Consider the following 27,777-nt stretch of genomic DNA (forward strand, 5'->3'; position numbering starts at 1 on the left):
TGGTCATAGTTTTTCGTCCAGAAGATGTCTTGAAATGTGAAGTTGAAACGAAAGAAAACTTCCCGAAGGAAAATCAAATTTTAGAGATTTGATAAATTTTCTTGCTTTTGACATGCGACATCAACCAACCTGGCAATGACAATTTCTGTGAAACTTATCAAGACGAGAAAAAACAAAAACTCACTTTGTTTGGTCGATTCTCTCTTTCTTTTCAAACCTAGTTTTTGCCTAACACGCCACACACGCCACACACGCCACACACAAGCATTCTCCCCCACACAAGCATTCTCCCACACACAAACATTCTGCCACACACATATCAGGCCGCCACAACTTACTTTTGAGAAAGTGTTTGAAAATCCGCTTTCGCCCTGAAGCAATTCATTTGTGTTGTTCACGTTTGAACCAACTAGATCAAAAAGATATTTTCAAAAAGTACGATTGTTTGACACAATTCACTAACTTATTAACATTGAATATTTAATACCAGCGGATAAAACCACAGCACCTTCCATAAAACTTGAGATAGATTCCTGTAAAGCTGAAACGATTGAATCAAGTTTGTCAAAACTGTTCAGTGTCAGTATCTTCCCCTCATCCGACGCAATGGTCTAAAATAAATACGTTAAACTTCTGACTCCATGCTTTGTGTTTTGCTCGCCTTCAGTTCAGCCAAGCTGTAGTTCCTGACCCCCACTGCGTACGTAATAATTCCTTCCTTCCTCGCTGTGTTGGAAGCCGCCCGCAAAACCGCGCCGTCGTTTGATCTGAACAATGTTTAGTCGTGTTTGGTTATGCTGAGCCCACCTGGTAGTGCATGTACCTCCCATCCGTTAGCAAGACCATTACTTTTCTATTTCCCGGATTTTGGTAATGTGCCGAACTTTTAAATTCGAATATTGTCCGGTAGATGGCGTGTGCGGTAAATGTTTGAAAACCATGGTGAGAAATTTTGTCCACAGCTTTCTGTTCAATTGATGCAAGCACAAGTTTAAATATAACAAAAATATTACAACATGTTTGCTTGGTAACTCACATTGAACTGACTCTGATTTTTGTATTGACCAATTTTTATTTCCACTTTCATGAACTTTTGCGACCGCCAGAATCTTTTTCGTTTCCAACTAGAAAACATAAATATGTTGAAAACTACTGTATGATGGCTACCATGATGTCTACCATGATGTCTACCATGGTGTCTACCATGGCGTGCTACCATCATGGCTACCATGATGGCTACCATGATGTCTACCATGATGTCTACCATGATGGCTACCATGATGGCTACTATGATGTCTACCATGATGTCTACCATGATGTCTACCATGATGGCTACCATGATGTCTACCATGATGGCTACCATGATGTCTACCATGATGTCTACCATGATGTCTACCATGATGGCTACCATGATGGCTTCCATGATGGCTACCATGATGGCTTCCATGATGGCTACCATGATGTCTACCATGATGGCTACCATGATGGCTACCATGTCTACCATGATGGCTACCATGATGGCTACGATGATGTCTACCATGTTGGCTACCATGATGTCTACCATGATGTCTACCATGGTGTGCTACCATGATGGCTACCGTGATGGCTACCATGTCTACCATGATGTCTACCATGATGGCTACCATGATGGCTACCATGATGTCTACCATGATGGCTACCATGATGGCTACCATGATGGCTACCATGATGTCTACCATGATGGCTACCATGATGGCTACATTGATGGCTACCATAATGTCTACCATGATGTCTACCATGATGTCTACCATGATGGCTACCATGATGGCTACCATGATGTCTACCATGATGTCTACCATGATGGCTACCATGATGGCTACCATGATGTCTACCATGATGGCTACCATGATGTCTACCATGATGTCTACCATGATGTCTACCATGATGTCTACCATGATGGCTACCATGATGGCTACCATGATGGCTACATTGATGGCTACCATAATGTCTACCATGATGTCTACCATGATGTCTACCATGATGGCTACCATGATGGCTACATTGATGGCTACCATGATGGCTACATTGATGGCTACCATAATGTCTACCATGATGTCTACCATGATGTCTACCATGATGGCTACCATGATGGCTACAATGATGGCTACCATGATGTCTACCATGATGGCTACCATGATGGCTACCATGATGTCTACCATGATGTCTACCATGATGTCTACCATGATGGCTACCATGGTGTGCTACAATGATGGCTACCGTGATGTCTACCATGATGTCTACCATGATGTCTACCATGATGTCTACCATGATGTCTACCATGATGTCTACCATGATGTCTACCATGATGGCTACCATGATGGCTACCATGATGTCTACCATGATGTCTACCATGATGTCTACCATGATGGCTACCATGATGGCTACCATGATGGCTACCATGATGGCTACCATGATGTCTACCATGATGTCTACCATGATGTCTACCATGATGTCTACCATGATGGCTACCATGATGGCTACATTGATGGCTACATTGATGGCTACCATGATGGCTACCATGATGTCTACCATGATGGCTACCATGATGGCTACCATGATGTCTACCATGATGGCTACCATGATGTCTACCATGATGTCTACCATGATGTCTACCATGATGTCTACCATGATGTCTACCATGATGGCTACCATGATGGCTACCATGATGTCTACCATGATGTCTACCATGATGTCTACCATGATGGCTACCATGATGGCTACCATGATGGCTACCATGATGGCTACCATGATGGCTACCATGATGGCTACCATGATGGCTACCATGATGGCTACCATGATGGCTACCATGATGGCTACCATGATATCTACCATGATGGCTACCATGATGGCTACCATGATGGCTACCATGATGTCTACCATGATGGCTACCATGGTGTGCTACCATGATGTCTACCATGATGGCTACCATGATGTCTACCATGGTGTGCTACTATGATGTCTACCATGTTGTGCTACTGACCGAAAAACTTTTCGCGGGTAGTAATAAGAATATTGAACAACTCCAACACTCGTCTGGACTTCATCAAATTTCGAAGCCAACAATTTCACCCAGGATTTAATGCGTAAAAAATCACCCGGTAAAATAGACTTGGATCCATCCAAAACCAATGCAATGTCAAGGTGTTTCATTGGACAAACTGCAGAACAAAATTCATGTTTACGACACCCAGGATCAACATATTTTAACAATTTCCATTCTAGTAAAATCTTACATCTGGTTGCTTGCTTGGTTGAAGGCGCCCATTTCCTCATATACTGATAACACGCTCCATTCATTGCAAAAATGGAAGAACAATTGAGCATTCGACCGGGAGCACAAATCTGTTGTTACGTAATAATGAGTTAATAGTTTTCAAATAGTAACGACCTAACCCAAGGAATTGATGCAGATCGCAAACTTATTTTGAACCAACACATATTTAATAGGAATTATTCTTCTGGCACTTAAGGCCGCATCTCACAATTAAATCTTGCAATTTGAGCTTTAGAGGTCTTTCGCCTTCATGCACCTGGTGACAGTTTCTCTTGTTTGCCAAAAACAATTCCGAGTCTGATGACTCACGAAGGGGGACTATCAATTAACAGAAAAAAAAATAGATTACAGCTGCATTAAGACAGCACATAGGGGGTTTTGCAAAGGCTTACCGCCAAACTGCCAGTCCTAGGGGGGATACAAACAGCCCTGGGGGGCCCCCATAAACAGTTTTGAGACATCTAATTCTGAGTGCATTGTGTAGAGGAGGGTTGGTGGCTTCACTTAATGGCAAATGGAGGGTACTATCTGTGATTCATTTTTTCACAAAACATTCCTACACTTTTCTTTTGCTTTTTCAGCCAAAATAAACCCATTGCATTGTTACACACAATTAACTCTGTTACGCAGGGCAGAGTTGGAGAGGGGCATTTCCCAACCAAGAAACTCTTTTTCATAGAAATACAGAGATACGGCCTTAAGTTTCGAAAGTGTTTATTGAAACCAACGTTATGACCACCATCAAGCGAGACTTCCTCAGGGTTATGTTACAACGATAATGCATCAAGCGCCGGATGGTAGACGAAACGTTGGTTCAATAAACAATTTTGGAAGCAATTACTATTAATTACTATGTCTGGCAGCAAAGATAGAACAACACATATTTATCCCGACAGCGCTCACCGATATTTCGCCTCTGTTGGCGTTGGAAGCGATGTTTAACCCGATTGATGACCCTGTGTTGATCACAGGCGGAAGTGCTGGGTTCACAGGCGGACTGGGCGTGATATCAACGCATTTTGACCTTAAACCGTCCTTGACGCATCGAAATATTGACCCAGTGTGTAAAGGTCCGGCCCCACCCGCATGCGGGGCTCCGATATATAAACTGTGGAAACAAACACAAAGTTTGCATCAAACACCGGATAAATATCGTCGTCACAACGAACTGGTGTTTATAATAATAAAAAAACTAACTTTAAATTTTTGGAGCTTTTTATCATCTTGAAGCTGTAACCAAAATATGAAGTTTGGTTTCCAGACCTGACCAACCTCTCAGTGCTCATTAATACGTTAAACCCGTCCACCCCAACCCAACATACCACAAGCACCCACAGCAGGTGTGACGTCATCGCGGATGACGTAAGCACGATGGGTGACCAGACCCATCAAAAATCACTCCGCCCGTATGGATAGTTTGCAGTAACATACACAGCGTTTAAATCTACACCTGAACCGCATTTGTCAAAGTAATCTCAAATTCCTAATTAGGAAAAGGTAAAAAGTTGTCACGCGTAACTTACAAATGTAAGCAACCACTTATGTAGGCTACTAGCTTTCTAAAATAAGTCTGCATTGCATTTTTTTCTGTTTTCGCCTAGGTGAATTTCACGATTATGAGTAAACATTTGTTCATTGTTTGTCGACAAAGAACTGCTGTCCACTGTTTTTTTTTCTGTACTGATGTCTAAATCAAAAAGACACTAACTTTCTAATGTTTACCCAAAACGCTTTTTGCGCCATACCTTCTGGCTACAGCGTATTATACAAGAGAGAATCTACTGTGATTTGAATGTAGGAAGCTATAGAAGCAACCCTGTTATGCAGAAAACCGAATCCACAGTTCTGATCACATCTTAGTTTCGAGTAAACAGCTCCCAACTCATGCCCGGTCATTGATTTCTGGCCATTGTTAGAAGGTGATTACTCTACTGAAGTTGGTCATAATTTCCGCAGCACAACGGAAAGATTCGCGCTTACGAAAACCTTGCTGAATCTTTGAACTCTTTCGAAACCACGATGGAGCGACCAAACCTTGTTGATTGAGCAACGCTAACTGATAAAAAAGTTGACATTAAATTTGGTATCTCACTGAAAATGTATTTGATCCTTTGATTTTAACAATTAGCTATATTGTGGTTGGGCCACTTGTTAATTAAAATATAACCCTGATATTTCAACCTTTCTTATAATTAAAACGTGTTAAATGTAAGGGTATAGAAATCCCGGCCTAAATTGCTACAAAAACTTTGCTGATTGTACGTATATGTTGTGTGCAGTTGGTTGCGCTACAAACTTACCTGGAGGGGGGAGGGGATGTCCTGTCAGGAAGTTTGATGACGCGAGGAAAAGAACGGTTTGCCATGTTTACTTTATGGATGTTACGTGCGCACATACAAACACACACACACACACACACACACACACACACACACACACACACACACACACACACACACACACACACACACACACACACACACACACACACACACACACACACACACACACACACACACACACACACACACACACACACACACACACACACACACACACACACACACACACACACACACACACACACACACACACACACACACACACACACACACACACACACACACACAAACCGTTCCAAAAGTTCCAGAAATCCCTGTTTCCGCCTGTTGTAAGTTAGTTTGTTCACCGATCCCTGCCAACATTTGTTAAAGTCAAGTGAGACAGACGTGTTTGCAACAAACGAATATTGAATTAACTTAACGTCAATTAGTTTTACAATCCATGTGTTAATTACAAAACCAACCTTCCATAAAAGTTGAAATAATTGACTCCGTGATGGATGACGTCACAGTATATAGATTTGAATAATTGTCCAAAGTGTAAATATGATCTTTCTGGTTTTGCACTACACTCTATAATTTGTGTCAGTCGGGTTAATGTACACCGGTACTTTATAACCATATTACCAATAATTCTTGTTGTGAAAATTGTTTCCCGACTGCTACCGTATACAAAGTGATTCCGTATTGTCTAACTTCTTTAACAGCCGATGACAAGACGGCCGAATCGCTTGCTCTGAGTAAATTTGATATGAAATCAGATTTCGAGCAAACCAACCCATCCCTACCTTCCATCCGTTAATATGATTATTACTTTCTTGCATTTAGCATCTGGAAATCTTGGTGATCTTTTTAGTTCTGTGACTGCACGCAAGAGCGCCTTTCCTGTGTTTGTGTCGAATTGATCAATTCTCATCGTATCAATTGTTGCCTAAAGACGACAGCAATCAGCACCGACACCAAGAACATGTTGTTTAAGATAATAATCTTATGTATCGAAAATGAAGTCTTACGTTTAGCTTCTTTTGGTCGTGGTAACTTCCAAGTTCTACCTCAACCTTGATTCTGCAAACACAAGTTTCCTGTTTATGTGAAGGCACAAAGCAAATTATTTGCTTCTTACTCGCGTGAAAACAAAATAATTCCCACATCTGTAGTGTCCCGGATGTCAAACATTGTCGTCAAACTCTTGGTCCATTCCTTACTTTGACCGATCCCGTTCGTGTCCACCGAAGCAGAGTAATCGAGAAGAATCATGACGTCATTTTGCAAGCAAATTTTGGGGCATTCTTTAAGTAAGGTAACTTTTCAGAATGGAGTTTAAAGCTGACTTTTTATAGCTGGATTGGTTCAAAATACAAACTTCTGAACGAAACTAAACGTTCTACACAAAGGTTTTTCCCCAAACAGAAAAAAATGCAGCAACACACCATCAAAACTTTGCTTTAGTTTTCTCCAAGTGTGCGAAGAAGATTTGTAACAAGATCCAGGATTTTGTAATCCAGTTGAACAATTCAAAATCTGCTGTGGAGAGCAAATCTGAAACAACATTTGGTTGATAATCTGCACGTTACGTTTTATGTTTTTACAGACCGCTGTTCTTCCGTTTCGAGTTCCGAAAACTGTCATTCCCATCGCCTCACTCCCTGGTATCACATCAGGGTAAGCATCCTTTTTATCCGAAACTTCTACACGGCTGCAGTTCGAGGCAGTATCAGGAGAATAATAACAAACATACATATAAGCAGATGGAGACGCCGTTTCCGTCTTTGGGTTACCAATTGTAAACCTTGAAGTAAAGTTTGATGGTTGAACACCGATGAAGTTATTTACCGCGTAACATGGTCAGGTTTTCACCAAACAGGTTTAAATCATGATTCAAACATATTTGATGACGTAATATTGTTTTAACAAAATTTTGATGACGTACTTGTATGGGATCTCGATTCCGCCGATAACGAAGTTGAATCCAAAATATTCAGGTTCGGTAGCAATCTTGTTTGGATTTTTGATAAACTCAGGGTGTTTGGCATCAAATAACTGGCACTTTACTGCAGTGAGAGAACTGACAAACATCAAACGAATTAACAGCAACATTGTTGGCTTCAATCTTTCTGACAACCCATACATGAAGATTGTAAATAAATTTGTGCAAAGCGGTTTTGTCGTGAGCTCTCTTTAATACGAGATAATTTTGTATATTGAGGTCGAATGGGGGTCAACTTTATTTAAAGCTCATTGTTCTGCGTCCTTCCTCATCGAGGAGGTCAACCATAGGTAAACTTCTTCGCCAACTTACAAAAACTTTGTCTGGTAAAACGTGATCTAAATATATGTGCTTGTTTCGTAACGGAGGTCAAATTTCGGTAAACTTCTTCGCCAACCATAGCGTGTTTGTTTCGTAACGTGGGCTCAAGAGTAATGTTTAATTGTGAAAGTTGAAATGGGTATTCGGTTGCTGTGTTTCTGACTTCTTTGTACACGACAATCTTAAACCCATCCCGCCTCTAATGGAACTAAACAAAGTCTTAACTAATTGTTAGGAATGCTATCTGTAATGCTTTTATTGAACAAAGCAATTGTATTTTTCTGTACAGGAACGAACTCATAATCACAGCTCACAACAACTCCATTCAACAAACACTCGATAAAGTAAACGCGTGTTTATCTTCTTCACTATGCACTGTATGTTATATTGCTCTTTTAATTCCATAGTCTTACGTCACAATTAGCTTTCCGTGTAGGCTGGACACGCACCGATGCACCGAGCGCGCTTTTTTCATGGAGCGATAGAACAGATTTTGTTTCTCAACATTCAACATTTTAATTGGGAATGACAACACCCGTAGCATAAATAAACTTTTTCGACCTGGAGCGGTTTTAAACGTTAGATAACATACGGTAAAAACATGAGTTATGAACCCTTTGCTCTTTAGTAAAACTGCCCGACCATTATTATTGCAGCTATTTAACAGTTTTTTTGCAACTTTTATCGTGGAGCAATGTGTCAAATCCCATGGACAAATGTTGTGAACGTGGACAATATGTAAAGATTACATGCTAGGATGCAGATAGATGCAATAAATACATTTTCCAACCCGCGACTGCGGGATTAATTTAAAAATTTCTCATGACTATAATTGACAAGCGTCTGGAGAAAGAATTGATGACATTTCACAAGATTTCCGGCTTCTGAATCAGTGACGTCTTAGTAAATGTCACCTCGGTTTGCTTGAGACCGTTCCAAAACCAAAAGATTTGTCATTGGTTGAAATGCCTGGTGTTGCTTCGTTTTAACTCTCAAATAGAATGGATAATTTTCATAAAACTTTTCGACAAAATATATTTCCATTGACAAAATATTTGGTGAAACTCAATAACAAAAAAGTTATATAAAGTAACAAATTTTTGCATGTCCTGCAATTTATTGTCCAACTGCAATGCAAGTGTGGATGAACCGCATAATTAACTGTTTCTTGCATTCAGGAAATTGTACGAATTGAGAACAAGGATTAATATTTCCGTCGATTATTTGTCCAACTGCGCGACGAACATATGGAATGTTGCACCCTTTGCTGAAAACTTGAATTTCAGATTTTGTTTGTTGACTTCATAAGTTTCAGAATAATTTGTGTAAAGAGTTGAGGAAAGGTCCTGCACTGTGACGTAATAATACAGCAAGCACGAATACCCCAGATGACCTTTGAACTCTTCAAGTTACTGCACTGATTAATTGATTGGTGACGTAAATGCCACGCAGAACGCGATGGTTGCCCACAGTTTATGCGGAAAGTTGCAGTTGATTAACCGGCAAAAAGAATATTTTTGTTGCAACAGCAGATAAACATCCAATTCCTCCAATGTGTGGCAATTTTTTGATAAAAATAGATCGGGGTTTTAAAATATTATGTCGTTGGTTCCGCTACCACAATGTTAGCTGGTTCGTACAACCTACAAAAAAACTTCGCTCTTCCTCTACTTATGCTTACGTAGCTCATGTACACCAATAACTTAACAACTTCTACACGAATGTAATTTCCCGCGAACTCTGGTGAAAGGTTTTTGCGTAATCTGTTTGTGGACCTGAATCAACTCGCACGTTTTGGTAATTGGCCAAAAAGGACACGAAAAAAATATTTGCAAAATCGTTTGGGAAAACTGGCTGAACGTTAAATTAGTTCGAAAAACGGTTGGCATAACGGCAACGTTCTGTAGGGTTTTCATAAGGTGTAAAGGTAGGATACAAAACAATGTCGCTGAATAATTTTGCAACGGCGATCGCGGTACTGACCTTTGCGTTGCAAGCCGAAAGTTGGAATGTCAATGTCGAAAATGTTAAGTATTTGAGCAGGCAAATTACTACTAATCCTTCAACGCCACCGAAATTCTTTGGATATCAACTTGCTAGTCAACCTCATCAAAATGTTAACAAGTGGAATGCAAGGCAAGCTGTTCGATATTTAAGGCCACTTTTTAAGTTTCCCACTTTATGTACTTTATTTCGCAACTCGAGGTTTGTCGGTAGCGTGGCCGAGTGGTCTAAGGCGCTGGTTTTAGGCACCAGTCATTTCGATGGCGTGGGTTCGAATCCCACCGCTGCCACTACTTTTGCAATTAAAATTTTTATTTTTTCTTTATTTATCAAATGCAGATTATTGATCGGTGCTCCAAGAACGCTACAATCTCCTGTCAATTTTAAAGAAACCAATGAAGCCACCACTACAGCAGGAGATATAGTATCTTGTGAATTTAATTTTGAGGAAACCATAAACGGTTGTTCTTCTGCCAACCCAAAACCTGACAAAAATTCCACCCAAACCAATTTTTTGTCAAATTTTGACGCACTGGGTTTGTCCATAACTACAAGACCCCCTTTCAACAATATTGTGGTAAGTGTTTTTTCGACAATAATTAAAAAATGTTTTGCATTCCGACTTATATATATTTTTTAAAACTATGTTTGCTTTAAAATAGAGCTCATAAACATATCGCAATGTTTGTTTATGAATAATAACACTTGTGGTCTTAGTCGTGTGCGCCATTGCGGATGAAAGAATGTTCATCAAGACTTCTAACTGTTGGCGCATGCTACGTTTCCAATGACTCGGGGGAAAACTGGCAAACTCATGAGAAAACCCCTCCAATTGGTAAACAACACATCTCACGATGGTTTGGTAGCATTTTTAAACTTATTTGCTTAGATTGCCCTTCAAACCACCTTGACATAATGTTTGTGTTGGATGGTTCCGGTTCAGTGATTACAAAAGATCCACGAAATTTCGACAGAGTTAAGGGCTGGGTGAAAAACGTTACACTGAAATTTAATATTGACAACTCGGCAAATGTAGGAATTGTCCAGTACTCTCATTTCTACGAAGGGATGTAAGTCCAACATTGAAGTACATGCAATTTACTCAAACTTTTGTATCTAAAGTATGGTTGTTGAAAACCGTACAAATGTTTAGAGATCTGGTGGATCAGGATTACATAAAAGTTGAAATCGGATTGGGACAATTTACCGACCAAAGAAAGTTCCAGGTGTTACATTTTCCACCACCAGACCACGTCATTGATATAACCAACTTTTTTGTCCGATAGATGGCAGTGGACAGCATCCCGTTTCAAGGCTTTACCACCTACACAGCACACGCAATCAACAGAACTATTCTAGAATTCCAAACGTCTGCAAGGTTTAACGATTCAACTAACCAGAAAGTGATGGTTCTACTTACCGACGGAAGGCGGGTTGATCCCTCACCGCACATGTGTAGCAACTTACATATTTATTTTAAACACAGATCAAACGATTTCTCGCATTTACGCGCAACAGCTGCTTATGCCCGCTCACTAAACATTACAATATTTGCTGTAGGCGTGGCTGGATATTCAAAGTCTGAGCTTCAGGTAATTGATTTTACGTAACCTTTATTCAAACTTTTTGAAGTATTCGAATAATGATGTCTCCAAATATTTTGATGCGGTCGATTGCAACGAACCACCCCCAACTAAAATCGGCTGGGATTCTTTGGTAAACAGTGATGAATAGTAAAGAAATCACTCTTGGGCGCCTGACCTCATCAAAGGTTTCATCGGTCCCCATACCATTTTACCTCATATAAGCTATGATGTTCGTGGTAACTTATATATTTATTTGTGCAAAAATACCAACATTTGTAAAGATTGTTGCAACTGGACAACTGGGAAATGACCAGCGTGTTTTTGGGTTGGACGACTTCACAGATCTTGAAACGATTGTTGGGACTTTGCAAAGCTCGATTGAGAGCATTCTTGAAGGTGAGCAGCTTTCACATCACAAACCAACAACTTCGACCTCATACTGTTGCTTTGTTATAGGCGGGTCGAAAATGAACAACACAAACGAGTTGCAGCAAGCGGAAGTAGGACTTTCTGGTGTATTTGGACAGGTTTGTGCAGTGTGTGTCTGTGTCTTTGTGTGTGTGTTTGTTCGTGTGTCATCATATTATGTGTGTGTTTGTGGTGTTATGATACAGAAAAAATGAAACCGAGGTATAGACAACACTGTAAAGAAATTAAAAATAAACACTTACGTAACTTGAGTGCCAGAAGAGCAATTCCCATCAATATCACTAAGGGGATTTCCCGTCATTTTGAATGCGCGCGAACAATTTTTTATTTTACTGAAAATAAGCGCAAGTATTTTTGCAAAAATGTCAAGATTTAAGGCAAGTTGCGATGAATTAAAATTGCAAGTTCTTGAAATCATTGATGAGAATCTGAGACTAGACGATTTTTTAAAAGAAACTCAAAATTCGGTGAGTTTATTGTTAAATCATTATCTGTTGAACATGCAGACCAGATTGGAAAGTTTGCAAACTGCGCGGAGGATTTTTTTCTGTAGGTGGTGATTGCGCGGATTGTGCGCGGACTAGCGATTTTTTTGCGCGGATTGTAGTAGATTTTTTGTTGTTTGGTAGACTGTGCCTTTAGTAACAAGTCTATTTTCCCTTTGGCAATGAATATTAGAAGAATGTATTTTTGAGAACCGATTCATAATCCTTTAATGTTAGAAGCGTTTACTTAAATGAAATTGCACTTTTCACAGATGATCATATTCGTTTTTTAAGCGGCTGTCTGCTACAATGACTTGGCGTAGTTGGCACGGGTGGCGAAAGCTGTTTGGAGGGTTGCGGGTTGGAATCCCGTGGTCGTAGCCTTTTCTCTAGGAACTTATTAATGTATTTTTAGTGTTCTTCTTTCTGGCACGGAGCTACAACGTATAACCTAACAAAACCATTTGCCACAAACAACCGTGAAGCAAAAACAAGTGTTTCAAAACGCCATAACTTTATTTACACTTCATTTGTAACTTAGTTGCCATCACGAAAATTTATACAAGAAAGGGAAACTTTGGTTCCTAATTTTTTTTGTCGTGTAACCACTTTAGAAGCAGCGCCATGCCTATGTTTACTCCGACGACCTTTCGATACTGGGATGAAGTGCCATTCCATGTTTCTTGCTGCCTTCAACATAAAGTGTGGCCATCTCGTATAACGCCTCGTCACACTGGATTGCATGGGGCAGAGACCAACTTACTCGGTAGAAAGATTCGGCAACTGTTTCAGTGCCTGTTTTTGCATACATAATATGAAAAACCAAGCAAAATTCCAGACCAATTTTCGCATATAGCTCGGGGTCGATGTACCTATATGGCGCGGATAAACTTTCTTTCGTTAAATAAGGCAGCATTAAACGATCTTCCATCATCGAAAGAAACTTTGGTGAACGTTCTAGGAACAAAGAAAGAAAACTCAAGCAACCGAGCTGTAGAAACATTCATTTTAGAAAATGGCTCTTTGCTTGGGTCGCAATCTTCCGTCTTAATGTGATCAAACATTAGGCAAAGTGAGTTTGAAACATATTCCCCCAAACTACATCAAGTAAGGTTGACTTTAACTTCCAATATATGCTGGCAGAAAACTCGGCCAAACAATTCAAAAAAAAGATCAAATGGGTTTCCAAATTGGACGAATATGTAATGCGTTTTTTTTACGCCATTATAAAATACAGCTGGCAAATATTGGATTCGCCCCGGTCGGCCTTGTCCTTTTTTCGTTGTTCCTGATTTTCGAGAGAAGGAGAGAAAAAATCAACGCACAGGTCAGTGAAGCATATCCAAAAGCCTTCAAACAGAACAATGGTGCAGAGCAGTTTTTGCGGTCTTTTCTTGGGGAAAAGTCATCCAGTATTGCAAGACTAGGAGCGATTTGTGCGCGGATTAATAATTTTTGCGCGGATTGCTAGTAAAATCACGAAAATTGCGCGGATTTTTGACCGATTTTAAAAATTCTGCGCGGAGGATAAATCCTCCGCGCACGACATATTTTCCAATCTGGCATGCAGATGCACGGAGCATCTGCAAATGATATATAGACTGATATCTTAACCTTAAAGTTGTAATAATGAATATTGAGTTTTTTCTCGAAGTCAGTTTGTGTATTTTTGTTGTAGACTGAATCTGATAAACCTAGAACGGACTTGTGTGACAAAGGTTGTATTCAGTAATCCCGTATGTTTTGTGTAACAAACTTTCTCTACACATTGCTACTTTTTAGAGAGGATCACTTTGTCTTCCATATATGGCTATGTGGAATTTTATGCAAAAACATTTGACTTTGATGTAAAATTTGCAGCTGAGAGGGTATTTTTACAAGAACTGACTAATATAACATCGATGTGTTGTTTTGTGCTGAATATAGCACAAGAGGTGAATTACTTGAAATAGTTCAACTTTAAAATGGTTTAAAGCAAAGCAGCTAAACAATTCGTTGCATACCGCAGTGGTGCTGGCTGAAAATAAAGAACTTCATTGTCCCCCATATCTGCATCGGCCGCAAACATTTTAATTTAACTGCTTTTTTTCACTTCTATTGTATTTTTTGGCGGCTTAAAAAACTAACTAATTAACTTGCAACGCAATTCAAAGCAGTGTTGAATTGTGGTTTGTTTTTAAATAGGATTATTTCAAGAAAATGTTTGAAGTGGCATACTTACATTTAGATGAATCCAAAGTTTTGAATGGACTTAAGGATGGCAAGGTATCTGTTTAAACTGTTTATAATTGAGATTCATTCAGATGAATCTAAAGTTTTGAATCGACACAGCAAATGTCGTGAAAAAAAAGGGGGTTTATAATTGGTTTAAAATGTTGCTTTTTCATGCAAAACTAATACATTTAACTTTTTATATTTTCGCAGCATTTACTCCCTCTAAACGTCTTGCACTTTTTGATCAAACACAACGTCTTACATTTTCAGGATTATTTGAAGCAGTGAGTTGAGCTGAAAGATAGAATTATATGTCTTACATTGTGTTGCCTCAGAATAAGTTTGTGGGTTTCCATTATGTTGTAAAGTGGTTCTCCCAATTTGAATAACTTATCGTAGCTAAAGCTAAATGTTGAGGTGTGCTCATATCTAATAAAGTTAAATCAAACATAATGTGTTGTAGAATTATTGAAACCAGAGTTTTGCTTGGGGAATTAATAGCAGGATTACAAGAAACATCTTTAAGTACCAACAGTAAATTAACCGCTGGTAAGAGTTTTAATTTCTAACTAAAATTTATGTAACAATGTGTAAGCGTTTGTTTATCCGGTCTTACTTTATGTTACATCAAAAGTTTGTTGTTTAGAATTGATGCTTTATATCATGCTTGCATGTTGTGACCCATCAGCAAACAAAGTCTTTAAAAAGGTTTTTTATTGCGTAATTAAGGAATTTTGATTAATTCTTTGTTTATTTTTTAAGGTTTGTCACTACATTCTGCATAAAGTTATCAAAAGTATGTGAAAATTGTTTTTTTATTTGTTGCACTTATTTATTGATATTATTGCTTGTGCAGATTATTTAGAAAAGCAACTAATCAAGCCAATTGCAAATGCCAGGTACATGAAAATAACAGAAACATGTTTAAAAACAAAACAAAAATTATTTGTAATATTCTTTCCTTTTGAAGTTTGTTTGAAACTTTTCAAATAAACTCCAGAAATGAAAAAGTGAAAAATTGTTTAAGTCATCAGTTGGTTCTTTGGATCACAAATGAACCAGTTTACAAAGGTTTGTTGGGTTGGAAATTTCAGGGGCATTTATTTTCAGTTTTTATGAACAGTTTCAGATGTTTTGCAGCAACAAGTAAATTGGAAGTCCTCAAAACTACCATCCAACTTTCTGGATTCTCTTAAAACAGTGATTTTTATGAATAGTCTTTAAATCCAGCGCTATTTCAATGTGTTTTTCTTTTAGATTCTCAGTGTAGTTGATTCCCAACCAGCAGTTGCTTTGTTAAAGAAAACTTTAGGAACACGAGAAGTAAAATCATTTGCTCATGTTGGAATTGTTAAAAATTCACAATTTTAACTCAGGTCAATTGGAAAAACCTTTTGATTTATTCCTGCTGCCTTCTAACTATTAAAGATGCTCCCGCACTACTTCAAGGTAATGCTGTAATTCTAAACACCTCATACTAACAAGCAGATAATTTTGCTTTTTGCTAAAAGTTTATATCAATAGACTCCAAAACTTTTATACAGATATGGTTGAAAATGAAATCATATCAGGCTTAAAGTCACTGAGCTTCGATAATTTGCTTGCTGGATTCTTGTGCGCGCGTCAAATGTCATTGGAAGGCTCACATTTGTTTCCAAACTATTCTACTTTTTTTATGGTTTGAATTCCTTAATAATTAAACTTTAAAAACTAATAACAAATTTATATTGACAGGAAATATGCCGACACAACAAACAGGGACTTCCCCCACCCCAGTACAGATTTCTACTCAAGTTTTTATCGGATATTGTTCCGTGTGAAGATCCATCATTTCTTCATGTATGTTTATTACTTTTGTCAAATAATTTTTTTTTGTGGCAGCCTGTGCTTCAACTCAGCTTCATAATTTTTTTGTTTTTAAGATCCAAGTGTTAAAACCTCCACCCCCTCCAAATGAGGCTTGCAGGAAAATCGTTCAAGGTTACCTTGAAATTGCTCGGTTAAAAATTTCTGATCTGAAACCTGGCGTATCAGCAAAGCAAAGTTCAAGTAAAGCTTTGACTGATGTAAGTTTTGTAACGATTTGCTCTATTAACTGAAATAGAGTTTCTGGACTATCATTTGTATATAAACAAATATCGCTAAAAATGTTACATAAGGTCAATGTTTAGGTGGTATACGCAATTGATATGTTCGAAGAAACTGGCAAAATTCCACCAGTTATAACCAAAATCTGGTAAGAAAACATTCATTGCGTAAATTTATTTTATTTTAACCACTTTTTCACAGTTTATTTGAGAACCTTTATTACAATCAAGTATTTTTGCCAGCTTTATTGTCACCACGCCCGGTGAGTTCACATTTAATGCATTTTGTTTGTAATTGCTGGTAGTATTTTCTGAAAATGTAAAAGAAAATATTTACTAACTGCGAACATTACATAATTTCTATTTATTTTCTTTCCAGCTTCCAGATTGTGAAGATGGAAGAATGAAACTTATTTCTGCCTTGTTTGAGTAAGTTTTAGGTTGGAGTATGCTTTAAGTTTGAGTAAGCATTAAGTTTCGGTAGGCTTTAAGTTTTAGTAAGCATTAGGTTTGGGTATGCTTTAAGTTTTAGTAAGCATTAGGTTTGGGTATGCTTTAAGTTTGAGTAAGCATTAAGTTTGGGTAGGCTTTAAGTTTGAGTAAGCATTTAGTTTGGGTAGGATTACGTTTAAGTAAGTTTTAGGTTTGAGTATGCTCTAAGGTTGAGAAGAGAATTAAGTTTGGGTAGATTTTAAGTTTGAGTAAGCATTAAGTTTTGGTAGGTTTTTAAGTTTGAGTAAGCATTAAGTTTGGGTAGATTTTAAGTTTGAGTAAGCATTAAGTTTTGGTAGGTTTTTAAGTTTGAGTAAGCATTAGGTTTGGGTAGGATTAAGTTTGAGTAAGCATTAGGTTTGGGTAGGCTTTAAGTTTGAGTAAGCATTAGGTTTGGGTAGGCTTCAAGTTTAAGTAAGTTTGGAGCATAATTTGTTTGTTTTGCAGGAATGGAAAAATAGGGAAAATAGTTTTCGCAAAATATCAGGAACAATGCCAAGCGGAGACTGATCAACTACTCCAAGGTTTTTAAACCTTTGTTGTGCAAAGTTGTTCTTTTTACAATTTTATTGGCTTTAATACAATAGATTTTATTTGGAGCAAATAAAAATATATTTTTTATCAAAGAAAGTCTGAAGAAGGTTATTATAACATTTCCATTATCAGGACTCTTTTAGAAGAGTTTAAAAAATGTTTTTAGATATGATGGTGGTGGATGTAAAAGGGAACTTTGATGAAATGCTTCGCAAACTAAATACTTGCATTAAAAAATGCTTCAAATCCAGTGCAGGTGTGTATTATTTAGCGACCATGTGTGAAGTAATGATTAAAAAAAGGAGAAAATTTATTTATTTAGGCGATGAAGGGATTGGAGAAGTTTTTTGCTTTATCTCAAATCTCTTTGATGACATGGGTATTTTAATTGAGTGTGACCAGGTCACTGACAATGTTGTGGATTTAACATTAAATGGGTCATGCCCGATGATGAACAAGGTTATTACTTTTTTGTAATTATTGCAATCCAGGGTTAAGTAAGAAAACTTTAACAGTGTTTATGACATGAACTGGAAAAAAGTTTGACTCAATGTCTTTTTTAGAATTCATAATTTTACATTGCGCAACTTTTAGATTGTTGACACAATATTCGAATCCCTAACTTTGGAACAGAAAAATATTTTCAACAGAAAAACAATGAAGAAGTTGATTAAAGTGTTTGCAGATTTTCCTGTGTTGAAATTTTATCTTTGTCAAAGATCAATGAAAGTTAACATGTTGGAGGTAAATCTTTTGTTTGAAAATGTTTCACATTAACTGCTGTGTTTTTAGACGTCTCACTCATCACAATCTATTTTGTTGCCATGACATCTAAAACATTTTTTCAGTCAACAGATCGTTTACGAGGAGCTGCTTTGTTTATTGTTGGAGCAATGCTGGATTCTGATTGGAAAGTTCTGCACATTCCCAGCAGATGTGAGAATGCTTTAAGAAACAGCAACACAGTGACCACTGACAAGACATTTGGAAAGGTAATAATGGAAAGGTTTACATTTTGCTGCCAATTATTAAGTCTGGTTTGTTTGTTGAAGTTTGCGTAAAACATCTACAGAAGTTTGTGATACAAGTAAAAATACGCATTGACGCAAAGCAGTAAATTTAAATAAAAACTAAACCTAAAATATGTTTTTTAAAAACAGGAGCATTCGTATTTTCCAACCCACTGCTCTTAAAAACAATCACAAATCTCAGAAAATATAATTTTATTTCCTTTCAGAAAGACATCTTTGAGTTTGGTCCCACTGTTATCTTTTCCATGTGTTGTTACAAAAATATTAATAATGTTGTAGCAGCGGCAACCATTCAAAATTTCATTGTCCATTACTTGAACAATTTAGATGTAGATTCAGTCATAACTGAGGTTCTGCAGATAATTTGCAACAATTTGGAATTTATTGTTTCATGGCTTTTGTTTTATAATGAACATCAAGGTAAATATAATTTATGTCAATATCCAACAAAACTGACTTTACTTGATGTTTTTTACTTTAGATGTGATCGCTGTTAAAAAGGCAAAGCTGGTTTTATTCGGTAAACATGTTTTTATGAATTTGATGATTGTTAAACTAAGCAAAAATCTGTTTAGATAACCTTCCCAAATTATTGCAAGATTCCTCTGAAATTCTTGGGCAAATAAAAAAAGGGTTGCAGTCGGTTAAAATTTGTAAAGTAAGTACTGTTCAAATTTGTGTTGCTGGAAATTAGGATGTTTTGCATTTGCTGAAGGTACAAGATTTTTTGGTTAGAGATTTGTTTATGGAGGACAGTTTTGGTGATTTTAACAGGTGGTATAAACTGTACTTTTACATGCCATTTGGAAAAAAATATTTGTATTTTCCTTAACAGGGAAGATGGATTATATCCTTCAAAGTTATTCTCTAACAAAACAACCTTAAAAGATGTGGAGATTTGCATAAATATTCTCTTTAACAACTGGAATTTTATTTATTTTGTTAGAAAGGTAGGTGTGCTTAAAATACCATTGTTTTTCAAATCACCACTCTTCCAATATGCAGCCAAGAATTTTCTCGTACTTTTGCGACAACTTATTTTTAATCGTAAGCTCTCTACACCCATCTTGTGGTCAATGGTTGGTAAAAGTTTTTATCAAACGACAAGAAGAGATAATGAAAGGTGAGCGGATAATAGTAGAACTTACATTTATAAATTGTTTAAAAAGTTTTAGAAAACACAGCAAGTTTGGAGTTACCAACAAAATGTTGCCAGTTTTTGCTCCACATGCCCTGTAATTTACTATTTACGAGCAACTCTATCGACAAGGTAAACTTAATCATGTCTGTTGAAAACCCCTTTAATCCATTTCATGTTTTTCAGAATTACGCAAGTGAAGAATTTCTCAGCAGATTTTTTATGCCAGTTTTTTGGGCACATTTTTCGGAATTCCAAAATTTTATAACAAAGAACTTGTCAGAGAATCTCATGATTGCATGTTTAGAAGTAACTTCGTATACTTGATGTAAATTTTGTGTAGGTATTGTAATTGCATGTATTTAGGTTGTGGCTTATCAGAAGCTATCATTTGATCAATTTTGTTTTAAATTTCCTCTGCTAACCCTCCTAGTTTTGATTTATTGGGAAAATTCAACAAAACTTCGCTATATTGTGGGTCAAAGGTCAGTTCAGAAAATCACAGACCATCCCTGTGCGAACATGTTTTTCCTTTTTTTTTAACAGGCAACCAAAGTGGTTTGAAACAGCTTCAATATTGTGTAACATTGACAAATGGAGGGGGGGTTTTCACCAGATTTTTTCAAGTTGTAATAATGTGGAAAACATGAATTTGTTGGTTTCAGTTTTCACAAGCTACATATGCAGGGCTAAATATAATACCCATTGTGATGTCACAACAACTAGAACAACATTACTTTTCCTTGCTGAAAAAAACAAGAATGTAGTAATTAGTTGGGGTAAAGTTAACAATAAATATAAAAAATTTTCTTATTTTGTAGATTCCCATGTGGTTTTTCTTATGCTTGTTTCATATAAATGCCAGACATGACAATTTTCTTCGAAGTCTTGCGCTTCTTGAAATGTTGCAACTATCGATATCAATACTGACACCTAGTGATTTAGTTGAATCCATTCATGTGATGCAATCAAATCTGTGTGTCATATTTCAAAAAACTCACAACCAATTTGCCTCTCTAGTCAGGTAGAACTGGTGAAAGTGATGCAATGGAATATTACTCAAATAAATATTTTGTCTAGTTTGCTCTCACATTTCCCAACTACCCACAAGCTTTATGACAACGATGATTTGCTTGAAGTGATTTTGTGTTTCAAGTTAGCTTCCGCATCTCATTCAGTAGGTGCCCAGTACACCACATGTAACTTATGATATTATTTGAACTGTTATTAGTTTTCAACTGAAGATTGGACCAATGTTTTGGTAAAGATCGCCAACCAAGCACCAAGCAAATCACTTAAATCAGTTATGCAGGTGGACATAGATCTTTATTACAAAAACTGGGTAACTGTAAGTTCGTTCGGTGTTTAGAACAACGACCTTGACGACACCACTAGAAGTATCCTAAAGGCTGAAGCTTTTCGGAGAACAAGATGACGTCACTTCGTATGCTCAATCTCTGTAAGGTGTTATGACGTCATGCGCCGATTACGATCGATTCCGTAATTGTCACGAGCGTCATGTGATAACATTAACAGCCTTGCGTCATGTGATAACATGAAGCAAGGCTGAAATTTATTGCGCAAGAATTTCGCCAAATGTGCTTGAGTTGTATTTTTTTACGTCTGTCTGTCTCGAAGTTGTTCAGCCAAACACGCGCCTTTGCATGCGATGTCATGCACCAGTGGTCACAAGTCAATGAAGTGCTTTACAAACAGACAGTTAGCACATGTAACTGTTAGGCATGGAGGTACTGTCTGAAATTTTGCCGGAACAAACGCTTAAAAGTGTTCAAAAGTTGTTTGAAGAGTTTTCTTTGGGTGGATTAAAGGATGCGGATCTCAACCCTGAATACAAAGGTTATAAATTAAACCCAGGTTTCAGTTCTGAAACTGTGAGGTTCGGCTACGAAGACTGGAGTTTACGAAGCGGCGATATTTTGCTTGCATCATTTCCAAAAACAGGTAAAAGAAACCTTAAATGTTGAGAGAGGCCATAAGTAGGGCCATAATATCAAAATACTTACCCAAGGTTATGTTAAAATAGTTACATAAAGTCAAAAGTTCACATGAATGGTCGACAAAAGGTCAAATTTTGCTGAACGAAAATCGCTTGACTGGTAAACCTAATGTACATGCTGCCACATATTTACTTTCGACAGACATTTATTTCATGTACTTGGAAGTATTGTGACAACATATCTATTTACATAACACTGTTGATTGTAACCCATCAAAAGACGCACATTCCAATAATGTATGTTTTGCAACTTTTTTATCCGCATTTATAAAGACCTATGCAAAGAATCGTGTACGGTTGAAAAGTGTAGTTTGGCATGTCTGGATAGTATACCAGTGGTAATGAGAAGGTTCTTACTTTCACATAAAGACTGAAAGACATTCGAATTAAGTAATTTGTGAACGATGTAATATAGAAGAATAAAAAAATGCTTGTGTTAAATACTGTAATATTTTAAGGTGTTTTGTTTGGTTGAATTTGTGTATATGTTGTTCTTCTCTGCTCCACATCAGAAGGTTTTCTTCTGAATAGGCTGTCCAGAGTAATTGTGCAGTATTTTGCCAAGTTATTTATTTGCGTCATCACAACAATTACGTTGTCGTGACCAACACTGTTTCCATTCCCATTGCCATCGTAACAGAACGCAGTCACATTATATAAGGAAGAAAATTCACTTTACTTATTATAACAGGACTTGCCTTTAAGCCGGGTTTTAGAAACACAGTGTTAGAAACTGGTTTTGCAGTGGCACATAAACGTAACAAGGCATGAAACAGTGACAACAACGTCCTAACGTATCAGGGGAAATGTTGAAAACATGCTTCAGGGTATTTACGACTTTTTTGTTTTTAGAGCTCAAAGTCACAATGATATATTTTGTAAAAGAAATAATAACATTCATTCTTGTTGGGTCAAATTTAGCCAAACAAATGTTTTTCTAGTTTAAAATTTGTCGATTGTTAGGTCAAAAAATAATGAGTCAAAGGCTTTGTGTTTGGTTGCTGTAAACATTTCGATTTTCTGTTCAGGCACAAACTGGATGATCGATATTTTACGTCGCATGGTTTATGATGAGAAAAACTATCAAGTTTCCAAGCATTTGCCCTTGAGCACAATGGTGTTTGAGGCTGGAACTGGTCAGTTGTTTAGCCACATTTTCGGGGCGCAGTGCAGTTACCAGATTTACAATTTATAATAAGTGTTTAAATTGTTATTTGCAAACAAAGTTCTGTTACCAGAGTTAAAGTTCCGTGTCCTTGATCAACTCCCGTTTGAAAGACGAATCATGGCGACACATTTGCCAGCAGGACTTCTAAACCTGGAACAAATTCGGCAAAATAAGGCCAAAGTAAAAATACAGTTTGTTGCCCACCTTGCTTGTACTTACGATTACTTCCAGAAACTTTGAGTAGATTTTTCGACCAAATCCTTGGATAAAATATTAGGATTGCGTTTCACGCAGATCATCTACATTTTGCGGAACCCGAAAGATCAAATTGTGTCGTGGTACCACTTCGCACTGAAAATTCCCCATTTGGTGAATCACCCTCTTGGCCATATGATTAATCAGGGATTTGAGAATTTTCTTCGGCATAGTTTGAAAGGTATTTCGATTGAATACGTCAAGGTTTGTGACAAATATATATTTTGCCGTTAAAGGAGATTTGCCCGTGAACTCCAAACCAGGGGAAGGTTACCCTGAACATATTCTCTCATTTTACAAAGTCAAGAATCAGAACAACATTTATTTTGTTTACTTCGAAGACCTAAAAAAGGTTTGTTTACATATTTTTTGTTGATTCGCATTATTACGTACTTAAGAAGTTGACGTAAATGTTGGGATGCAACCAAATGTTTCAACATTTCTAGGATTTTTGTGGGGAAGTGAAACGGTTGTCCGAATTTCTTGGGCTTAGTTTGAGTGATGAGCGAATTAATCTTGTGAGTGAGCAGTGTTCATTTGACAACATGAAGAAAGACATTGGAACGAGCAAGAATCAGGACTTGGAAAAGTTTCAAACAGCCAATATGCGGAAAGGTACAGACCAAGCATCCGAAATAAACTGTTAATAAACACTTTGTTTTAGGTGAAATCGGAGGATGGAAAGAATATTTTACTGTTTCACAATCGGACGAGGTTGATAGAAAATATGACGGCGTTCTTAAAGACACCGACATCAACTTTACTTACTGTTAATAATCTCTGAGTAATCGCACAGCTCGAAATAATTGTTTCGTGAAAATGCTGAATAATCCAAATTTGTGATTTTTCCCCTTGATCGCGCCATCTTCGACCTCTTCAATCCTTTTATTGTTTATTTAGGATATTTGCCGTAAAAGCAGTGTTTTAATTTTGGAATATAGGTCTGGTTTACTCACGTGAAACAAAAACCCCTGTGATTACTCATGCGTAACAGTATATCCTAACTCCTTACACTCACAGCCGTGTTCTTGTAATTAATTTACAATTAATTACAGTTTGTTGGTATTTAGAAAAATAGATTTCGCCTAAAGTTATCATCAGATTCTGCAACTGGCACAGGTAAAAAACAGCTAACTATCTATGGAATAAAATTATTTCATAAAAATGTCGCCATTAGTTGGGTTGTGCCGCTGTGTGCTTATTAAAATTGTGCATACAAGCCAAACATATTTCCCGATAACTTTTTTACGAATGTTGACGATGTTGGTTGAGCATTCGCAGGGTTTGGATCCAGTCCTCGAACCCCCAAATAAATTTACGAACAATTATGACAATCAATTTGTCTCCGTGTTATCTTTTCAGCTGCTGCACTGACAAAGAAACACTTTAAGATTCCACGCAAGCGAATTCGTTTTCAAAAGGTCAAAACTATAAAGCAGTAGACCCGATATTTTAGGAAGGGGTCATTTTTTTTTCGTTTGGGAATCCGGATCGTGAAAGTTGGGAATCACCGGCCTGCACACAGAGAATGTTGGTTACACGACAACGCGTAATCTCCACTTTGATTCCAGTTACCTTGATTCATGTAACCTATCAGCAATGTGGTTCTTAATCTTTCTGCTCAAATTACGCAACGTCATTGCGTTGCCCCAGGCTAACATTTAGCAAGAGTGACGTCACCCTATATACTCGTTGAAGTTTCCGTTTCATGGTAAGTTGTTTATTGCGTTGTTTTCTGATTTTTTTCCAAGTTTTTTTCGCTAAAATGTTGATTCATACTAATCTGAAACATAAGATGGTCGACTTAGTTTTTTGATTAACTATATTATTGATAAGCAAGCTGTAGTTTTCTAACATCACACAAACAATTTCAGCCCCATACTTGGTTCGACGCAACGTCCGATTGTTTGGCCACACGTGACATGATGTGACGTAATGGTAAACACCGCGCGGGCAACTTCCATATAAGGAATGCGGTTCAGCTTTAAGTTAATTTGCTTAGCTCTGGTCGGTGGTATAAGTCGCGAGACTTGCACTAAAAGTTCGATAGTAAGTTTTCGATGGCTGAACGCTGGCAAACAGGATAAAGTTTTGCAATCTTGTTGCGCTTGGCCGAAAAGGCAGGCAACGGTATTGTATATAAGTATGATGTTCTTGTTAATTGTTTTTTTAGATTGGTCTTGAATTGTCGGTCACCAACTTTCTATCTTACTGACTGGTTTATAGTAAAAACCATATGATTAACGAACTGTCTGCTATTTTTCCCTTAAAGTTGTAAACCAGGCTAAGTAGATGAAAGTTTGTGTGAAGTTTGTTATCGCAGTTGAAACCAACGAACTTAATTACTTTTGCAGAAAAAATATTTATACTTTCGCTGTCGATATTAGTAGTCATGGAAACAATCGTACGTAGTATCCCGGATGAGCACATGGACATATGGAATGGAATAACCAACTTTGACTTCACAAAAGCATTTGCAAACATTAAGAGTGCAGAGGTCTTGGAGGTGAAAGGTCATAGGTTACAGCCAACATTTCCAGCGGAAGGAATAGAATTTGCGTTTGATCGTTGGACCCCGAAAGATGGAGATGTTTTCGTTGCTTCATTCCCAAGAACAGGTTGGGCAATGTTACTGTTAGGTTTCCCCAGTCAATTGGGTGTGACTGATGCCAGTCTTGCTAGGTGATTATTTGTTTAAACACTTCATTTGTTGGCTCTCGGGAAATTCCCATGGACGAATTTTCAATCGAAATTTAACTTTTTACAATTTAAAAAAAGATTTTAATTCCCAAATATGTGTTAGGTACGAACTGGACTTGCGAAATAGTTCGTCAAATCTTATATGGGCGTGATTCTGAACTGATGAAGATCGCAAAGAGCCTTCCTCTTCCTTTCATGTTGCTGGAGGGAGGACTCGGTTTGTTGTGTGAAAAAAAATAGAAAAAATATAACTTGAACAACAACACAGATGACCTTGAACATCAGTACAACCTTGGAGGTTGCACTGGTGCAGCGTATATGCCGCTTTACGTTTCATAGTTGTTGTTTATATAACACATGATGTAAAAAAATGATTTCATTATGATTAGCGCATAGTTATCAGTAAGTGAAATATATTGTAACCTTACAGCAAACAAGTTTAAGATTGTCAACCACATTCCTCTTCCACGTATGGTAGTCGCCACTCATCTCCCAGCTTCTCTCATCAACGTAGGAAGATACACAGAAGCAAACTCAAAGGTGGATTTGTTGTTCAAGTTCATCTGTGTTGTTGTTGAAGTTTATTCGTGTTGCTGTTGTTGTTCAAATTCATCTGTGTTGTTGTTGTTGTTGCAGTTTATATGTGTCGTTAGAAATCCGAAAGATCAAATCGTCTCATGGTTCCATTTTGCTAAAAAGCTTCCTTATCTTCATCTCGAACCTGTGAAAGAACTTTTCCAATGCGACTGGAATGAATTCTTTAACATTTACACTGCAGGTACATTTGCTTGGTGATATTGAAACTGAATTTATGGGCACATCAATCACCCTGACTTGAGGAAGATGTACGATTTTTTTTTATCAGGCAAGCAACCGATTGGACTGAAAGATGGTGAGTGGTATTTAGACCACCTTCTCACTTGGTACAAACACAAACACAACAAGAACGTTTATTTCGTCTACTTTGAAGACATGAAGAAGGCAAGTCATTTGTTTGTGCACCACAATTATTGTGTGTGATGTAACACTTGGTAACAATAAAATTAATGTTAAAGAACTTCCAAAGAGAAATAAAAAAGATGTCTGAGTTTCTCGGAGTTGATCTGAGCAAAGAAGATGTTGATGACGTTGCGAAGAAATGTGGATTTGGGAAAATGCAACAAGCATCAGATACCTCTGCAACTGACCATGATCGAATTAGAGGGGAAATTGGGGTGTTGAGAAAAGGTTACAAGTGTTCCAAATGTACTAGCGTTAAATGAATTCACGCAACAGCATGTTTTTGTGTATTTACCCGCAGGTGAAATTGGCGGATGGAAACATCAGCTGACTGTTGCCCAATCTGAAGCAGTGGATGTTAAAGTTCGAGATAAACTTGGGAATACTGACATACATTTTACTTACCAAGCTTAGTTGCAAATTCCTCTCAAAATAATTATTGCTTGAGCTTCAACTTGAAAAAATACCCTATATAAATTTGACCCAACACTCCGGTTATTTTTACTTGTTCCGTCTTGCGTTTTTTTGGTTTGGTTTGCCAATGACGCTAATAAACCTTTCACGCTTGATCGCTTTACGCAAGTGCATGACGAAAATACAGAATACACATCCATGTACGGTAGATACTTTTACACCGGGTCACAAAGTTTTCTCCAAACTTGATCCACATATAAG

At 37.5% G+C, this 27,777-nt stretch overlaps 5 protein-coding genes and 1 non-coding gene across 12 annotated transcripts; 4 read left to right on the forward strand and 2 right to left on the reverse strand.

Moving 5' to 3' along the window:
• Window positions 1-60: 60 nt before the first annotated feature.
• LOC145913355 (integrin alpha-M-like) lies at window positions 61-5,733 on the reverse strand. 3 transcript variants are annotated; one of them, XM_083000980.1, is made up of 9 exons: window positions 4,511-5,733; window positions 4,217-4,421; window positions 3,273-3,381; window positions 3,020-3,197; window positions 1,037-1,124; window positions 824-966; window positions 662-767; window positions 509-611; window positions 61-409 (listed from the first exon to the last, which is right to left on the reverse strand). In XM_083000980.1, exons 1-9 carry the CDS (start codon window positions 4,663-4,665, stop codon window positions 81-83), a joined length of 1,416 nt encoding a protein of 471 aa, XP_082857106.1. In that variant the 5' UTR covers window positions 4,666-5,733; the 3' UTR covers window positions 61-80. The 3 variants fall into 3 exon arrangements, with proteins under 3 accessions (XP_082857106.1, XP_082857105.1, XP_082857104.1); XM_083000979.1 differs by having other exon boundaries at window positions 488-611; XM_083000978.1 differs by having other exon boundaries at window positions 464-611.
• LOC145914682 (integrin alpha-D-like) lies at window positions 5,226-7,764 on the reverse strand. Its single transcript, XM_083002498.1, has 10 exons — window positions 7,586-7,764; window positions 7,249-7,444; window positions 7,086-7,194; window positions 6,779-6,944; window positions 6,669-6,720; window positions 6,444-6,586; window positions 6,283-6,391; window positions 6,120-6,228; window positions 5,857-6,008; window positions 5,226-5,369 (listed from the first exon to the last, which is right to left on the reverse strand). Exons 1-10 carry the CDS (start codon window positions 7,750-7,752, stop codon window positions 5,226-5,228), a joined length of 1,347 nt encoding a protein of 448 aa, XP_082858624.1. The 5' UTR covers window positions 7,753-7,764.
• Window positions 7,765-10,175: 2,411 nt separating this feature from the next.
• On the forward strand, window positions 10,176-10,257 carry Trnal-uag (transfer RNA leucine (anticodon UAG)). Its single transcript has one exon. It is a non-coding gene; the product is annotated as a tRNA-Leu (tRNA).
• Window positions 10,258-10,509: 252 nt separating this feature from the next.
• Window positions 10,510-21,648, forward strand: LOC145914730 (uncharacterized). Of its 4 annotated transcripts, none has more exons than XM_083002559.1 (45): window positions 10,510-10,544; window positions 10,685-10,802; window positions 10,857-11,037; window positions 11,121-11,193; window positions 11,254-11,396; window positions 11,454-11,559; window positions 11,835-11,949; window positions 12,010-12,080; window positions 14,146-14,185; window positions 14,250-14,401; window positions 14,652-14,732; window positions 14,892-14,965; window positions 15,145-15,230; window positions 15,328-15,389; window positions 15,444-15,477; window positions 15,538-15,580; window positions 15,652-15,752; window positions 15,805-15,881; window positions 15,939-16,004; window positions 16,058-16,130; window positions 16,226-16,359; window positions 16,416-16,520; window positions 16,604-16,747; window positions 16,853-16,917; window positions 16,971-17,031; window positions 17,148-17,197; window positions 17,708-17,784; window positions 17,961-18,050; window positions 18,117-18,253; window positions 18,389-18,538; window positions 18,643-18,786; window positions 19,032-19,245; window positions 19,307-19,345; window positions 19,401-19,483; window positions 19,541-19,599; window positions 19,661-19,775; window positions 19,831-19,948; window positions 19,995-20,095; window positions 20,150-20,272; window positions 20,330-20,448; window positions 20,510-20,726; window positions 20,785-20,987; window positions 21,044-21,140; window positions 21,195-21,275; window positions 21,333-21,648. In XM_083002559.1, the coding sequence occupies exons 2-45, from the start codon at window positions 10,703-10,705 to the stop codon at window positions 21,396-21,398; spliced, it is 4,470 nt and encodes a 1,489-aa protein (XP_082858685.1). In that variant the 5' UTR covers window positions 10,510-10,544; window positions 10,685-10,702; the 3' UTR covers window positions 21,399-21,648. The 4 variants fall into 4 exon arrangements, 3 of the variants coding, with proteins under 3 accessions (XP_082858685.1, XP_082858686.1, XP_082858687.1); XM_083002560.1 differs by having other exon boundaries at window positions 20,001-20,095; XM_083002561.1 differs by lacking the exons at window positions 10,510-10,544; window positions 10,685-10,802; window positions 10,857-11,037; ... (3 more) ...; window positions 11,835-11,949; window positions 12,010-12,080 and adding an exon at window positions 12,311-12,449.
• Window positions 21,649-21,677: 29 nt separating this feature from the next.
• On the forward strand, window positions 21,678-24,730 carry LOC145914733 (amine sulfotransferase-like). Its single transcript, XM_083002565.1, has 7 exons — window positions 21,678-21,925; window positions 23,009-23,116; window positions 23,219-23,328; window positions 23,443-23,584; window positions 23,640-23,755; window positions 23,850-24,018; window positions 24,068-24,730. Exons 1-7 carry the CDS (start codon window positions 21,706-21,708, stop codon window positions 24,175-24,177), a joined length of 975 nt encoding a protein of 324 aa, XP_082858691.1. The 5' UTR covers window positions 21,678-21,705; the 3' UTR covers window positions 24,178-24,730.
• Window positions 24,389-27,673, forward strand: LOC145914732 (amine sulfotransferase-like). 2 transcript variants are annotated; one of them, XM_083002562.1, is made up of 10 exons: window positions 24,389-24,522; window positions 24,766-25,114; window positions 25,278-25,452; window positions 25,577-26,021; window positions 26,207-26,320; window positions 26,534-26,643; window positions 26,740-26,881; window positions 26,969-27,084; window positions 27,159-27,330; window positions 27,404-27,673. In XM_083002562.1, exons 4-10 carry the CDS (start codon window positions 25,796-25,798, stop codon window positions 27,514-27,516), a joined length of 993 nt encoding a protein of 330 aa, XP_082858688.1. In that variant the 5' UTR covers window positions 24,389-24,522; window positions 24,766-25,114; window positions 25,278-25,452; window positions 25,577-25,795; the 3' UTR covers window positions 27,517-27,673. The 2 variants fall into 2 exon arrangements, with proteins under 2 accessions (XP_082858688.1, XP_082858689.1); XM_083002563.1 differs by having other exon boundaries at window positions 25,758-26,021.
• The last annotated feature ends 104 nt before the right edge of the window (window positions 27,674-27,777 follow it).

The sequence above is a fragment of the Ascidia mentula genome, chromosome 9, assembly GCF_947561715.1.
Source record: "Ascidia mentula chromosome 9, kaAscMent1.1, whole genome shotgun sequence".
Taxonomy (NCBI): domain Eukaryota; kingdom Metazoa; phylum Chordata; class Ascidiacea; order Phlebobranchia; family Ascidiidae; genus Ascidia; species Ascidia mentula.

What these genes read in the sequence shown, in the direction of transcription:
- LOC145913355 (XM_083000978.1), bottom strand. Translation starts at nt 4,665, where the DNA reads ATGACGTCACACCTGCTGTGGGTGCTTGTGGTATGTTGGGTTGGGGTG. An exon ending in AACCAAGCAAGCAACCAGAT is followed by an intron (nt 3,198 to 3,272) that starts GTAAGATTTTAC and finishes TTTGTTCTGCAG; the next exon opens with TTTGTCCAATGAAACACCTT. An exon ending in TACCCGCGAAAAGTTTTTCG is followed by an intron (nt 1,125 to 3,019) that starts GTCAGTAGCACA and finishes TATGTTTTCTAG; the next exon opens with TTGGAAACGAAAAAGATTCT.
- LOC145914682 (XM_083002498.1), bottom strand. Translation starts at nt 7,752, where the DNA reads ATGTTGCTGTTAATTCGTTTGATGTTTGTCAGTTCTCTCACTGCAGTA. An exon ending in ATTATTTTGTTTTCACGCGA is followed by an intron (nt 6,721 to 6,778) that starts GTAAGAAGCAAA and finishes TTGTGTTTGCAG; the next exon opens with AATCAAGGTTGAGGTAGAAC. An exon ending in ACGACCAAAAGAAGCTAAAC is followed by an intron (nt 6,587 to 6,668) that starts GTAAGACTTCAT and finishes TGTCGTCTTTAG; the next exon opens with GCAACAATTGATACGATGAG.
- LOC145914730 (XM_083002559.1), top strand. Translation starts at nt 10,703, where the DNA reads ATGAAAGAATGTTCATCAAGACTTCTAACTGTTGGCGCATGCTACGTT. An exon ending in ATGGACTTAAGGATGGCAAG is followed by an intron (nt 14,733 to 14,891) that starts GTATCTGTTTAA and finishes ATATTTTCGCAG; the next exon opens with CATTTACTCCCTCTAAACGT. An exon ending in CACTTAAATCAGTTATGCAG is followed by an intron (nt 21,276 to 21,332) that starts GTGGACATAGAT and finishes TTCGGTGTTTAG; the next exon opens with AACAACGACCTTGACGACAC.
- LOC145914733 (XM_083002565.1), top strand. Translation starts at nt 21,706, where the DNA reads ATGGAGGTACTGTCTGAAATTTTGCCGGAACAAACGCTTAAAAGTGTT. An exon ending in TGCATCATTTCCAAAAACAG is followed by an intron (nt 21,926 to 23,008) that starts GTAAAAGAAACC and finishes TTTTCTGTTCAG; the next exon opens with GCACAAACTGGATGATCGAT. An exon ending in GGTGTTTGAGGCTGGAACTG is followed by an intron (nt 23,117 to 23,218) that starts GTCAGTTGTTTA and finishes TTCTGTTACCAG; the next exon opens with AGTTAAAGTTCCGTGTCCTT.
- LOC145914732 (XM_083002562.1), top strand. Translation starts at nt 25,796, where the DNA reads ATGGAAACAATCGTACGTAGTATCCCGGATGAGCACATGGACATATGG. An exon ending in ACACAGAAGCAAACTCAAAG is followed by an intron (nt 26,644 to 26,739) that starts GTGGATTTGTTG and finishes TTGTTGTTGCAG; the next exon opens with TTTATATGTGTCGTTAGAAA. An exon ending in AATTGGGGTGTTGAGAAAAG is followed by an intron (nt 27,331 to 27,403) that starts GTTACAAGTGTT and finishes ATTTACCCGCAG; the next exon opens with GTGAAATTGGCGGATGGAAA.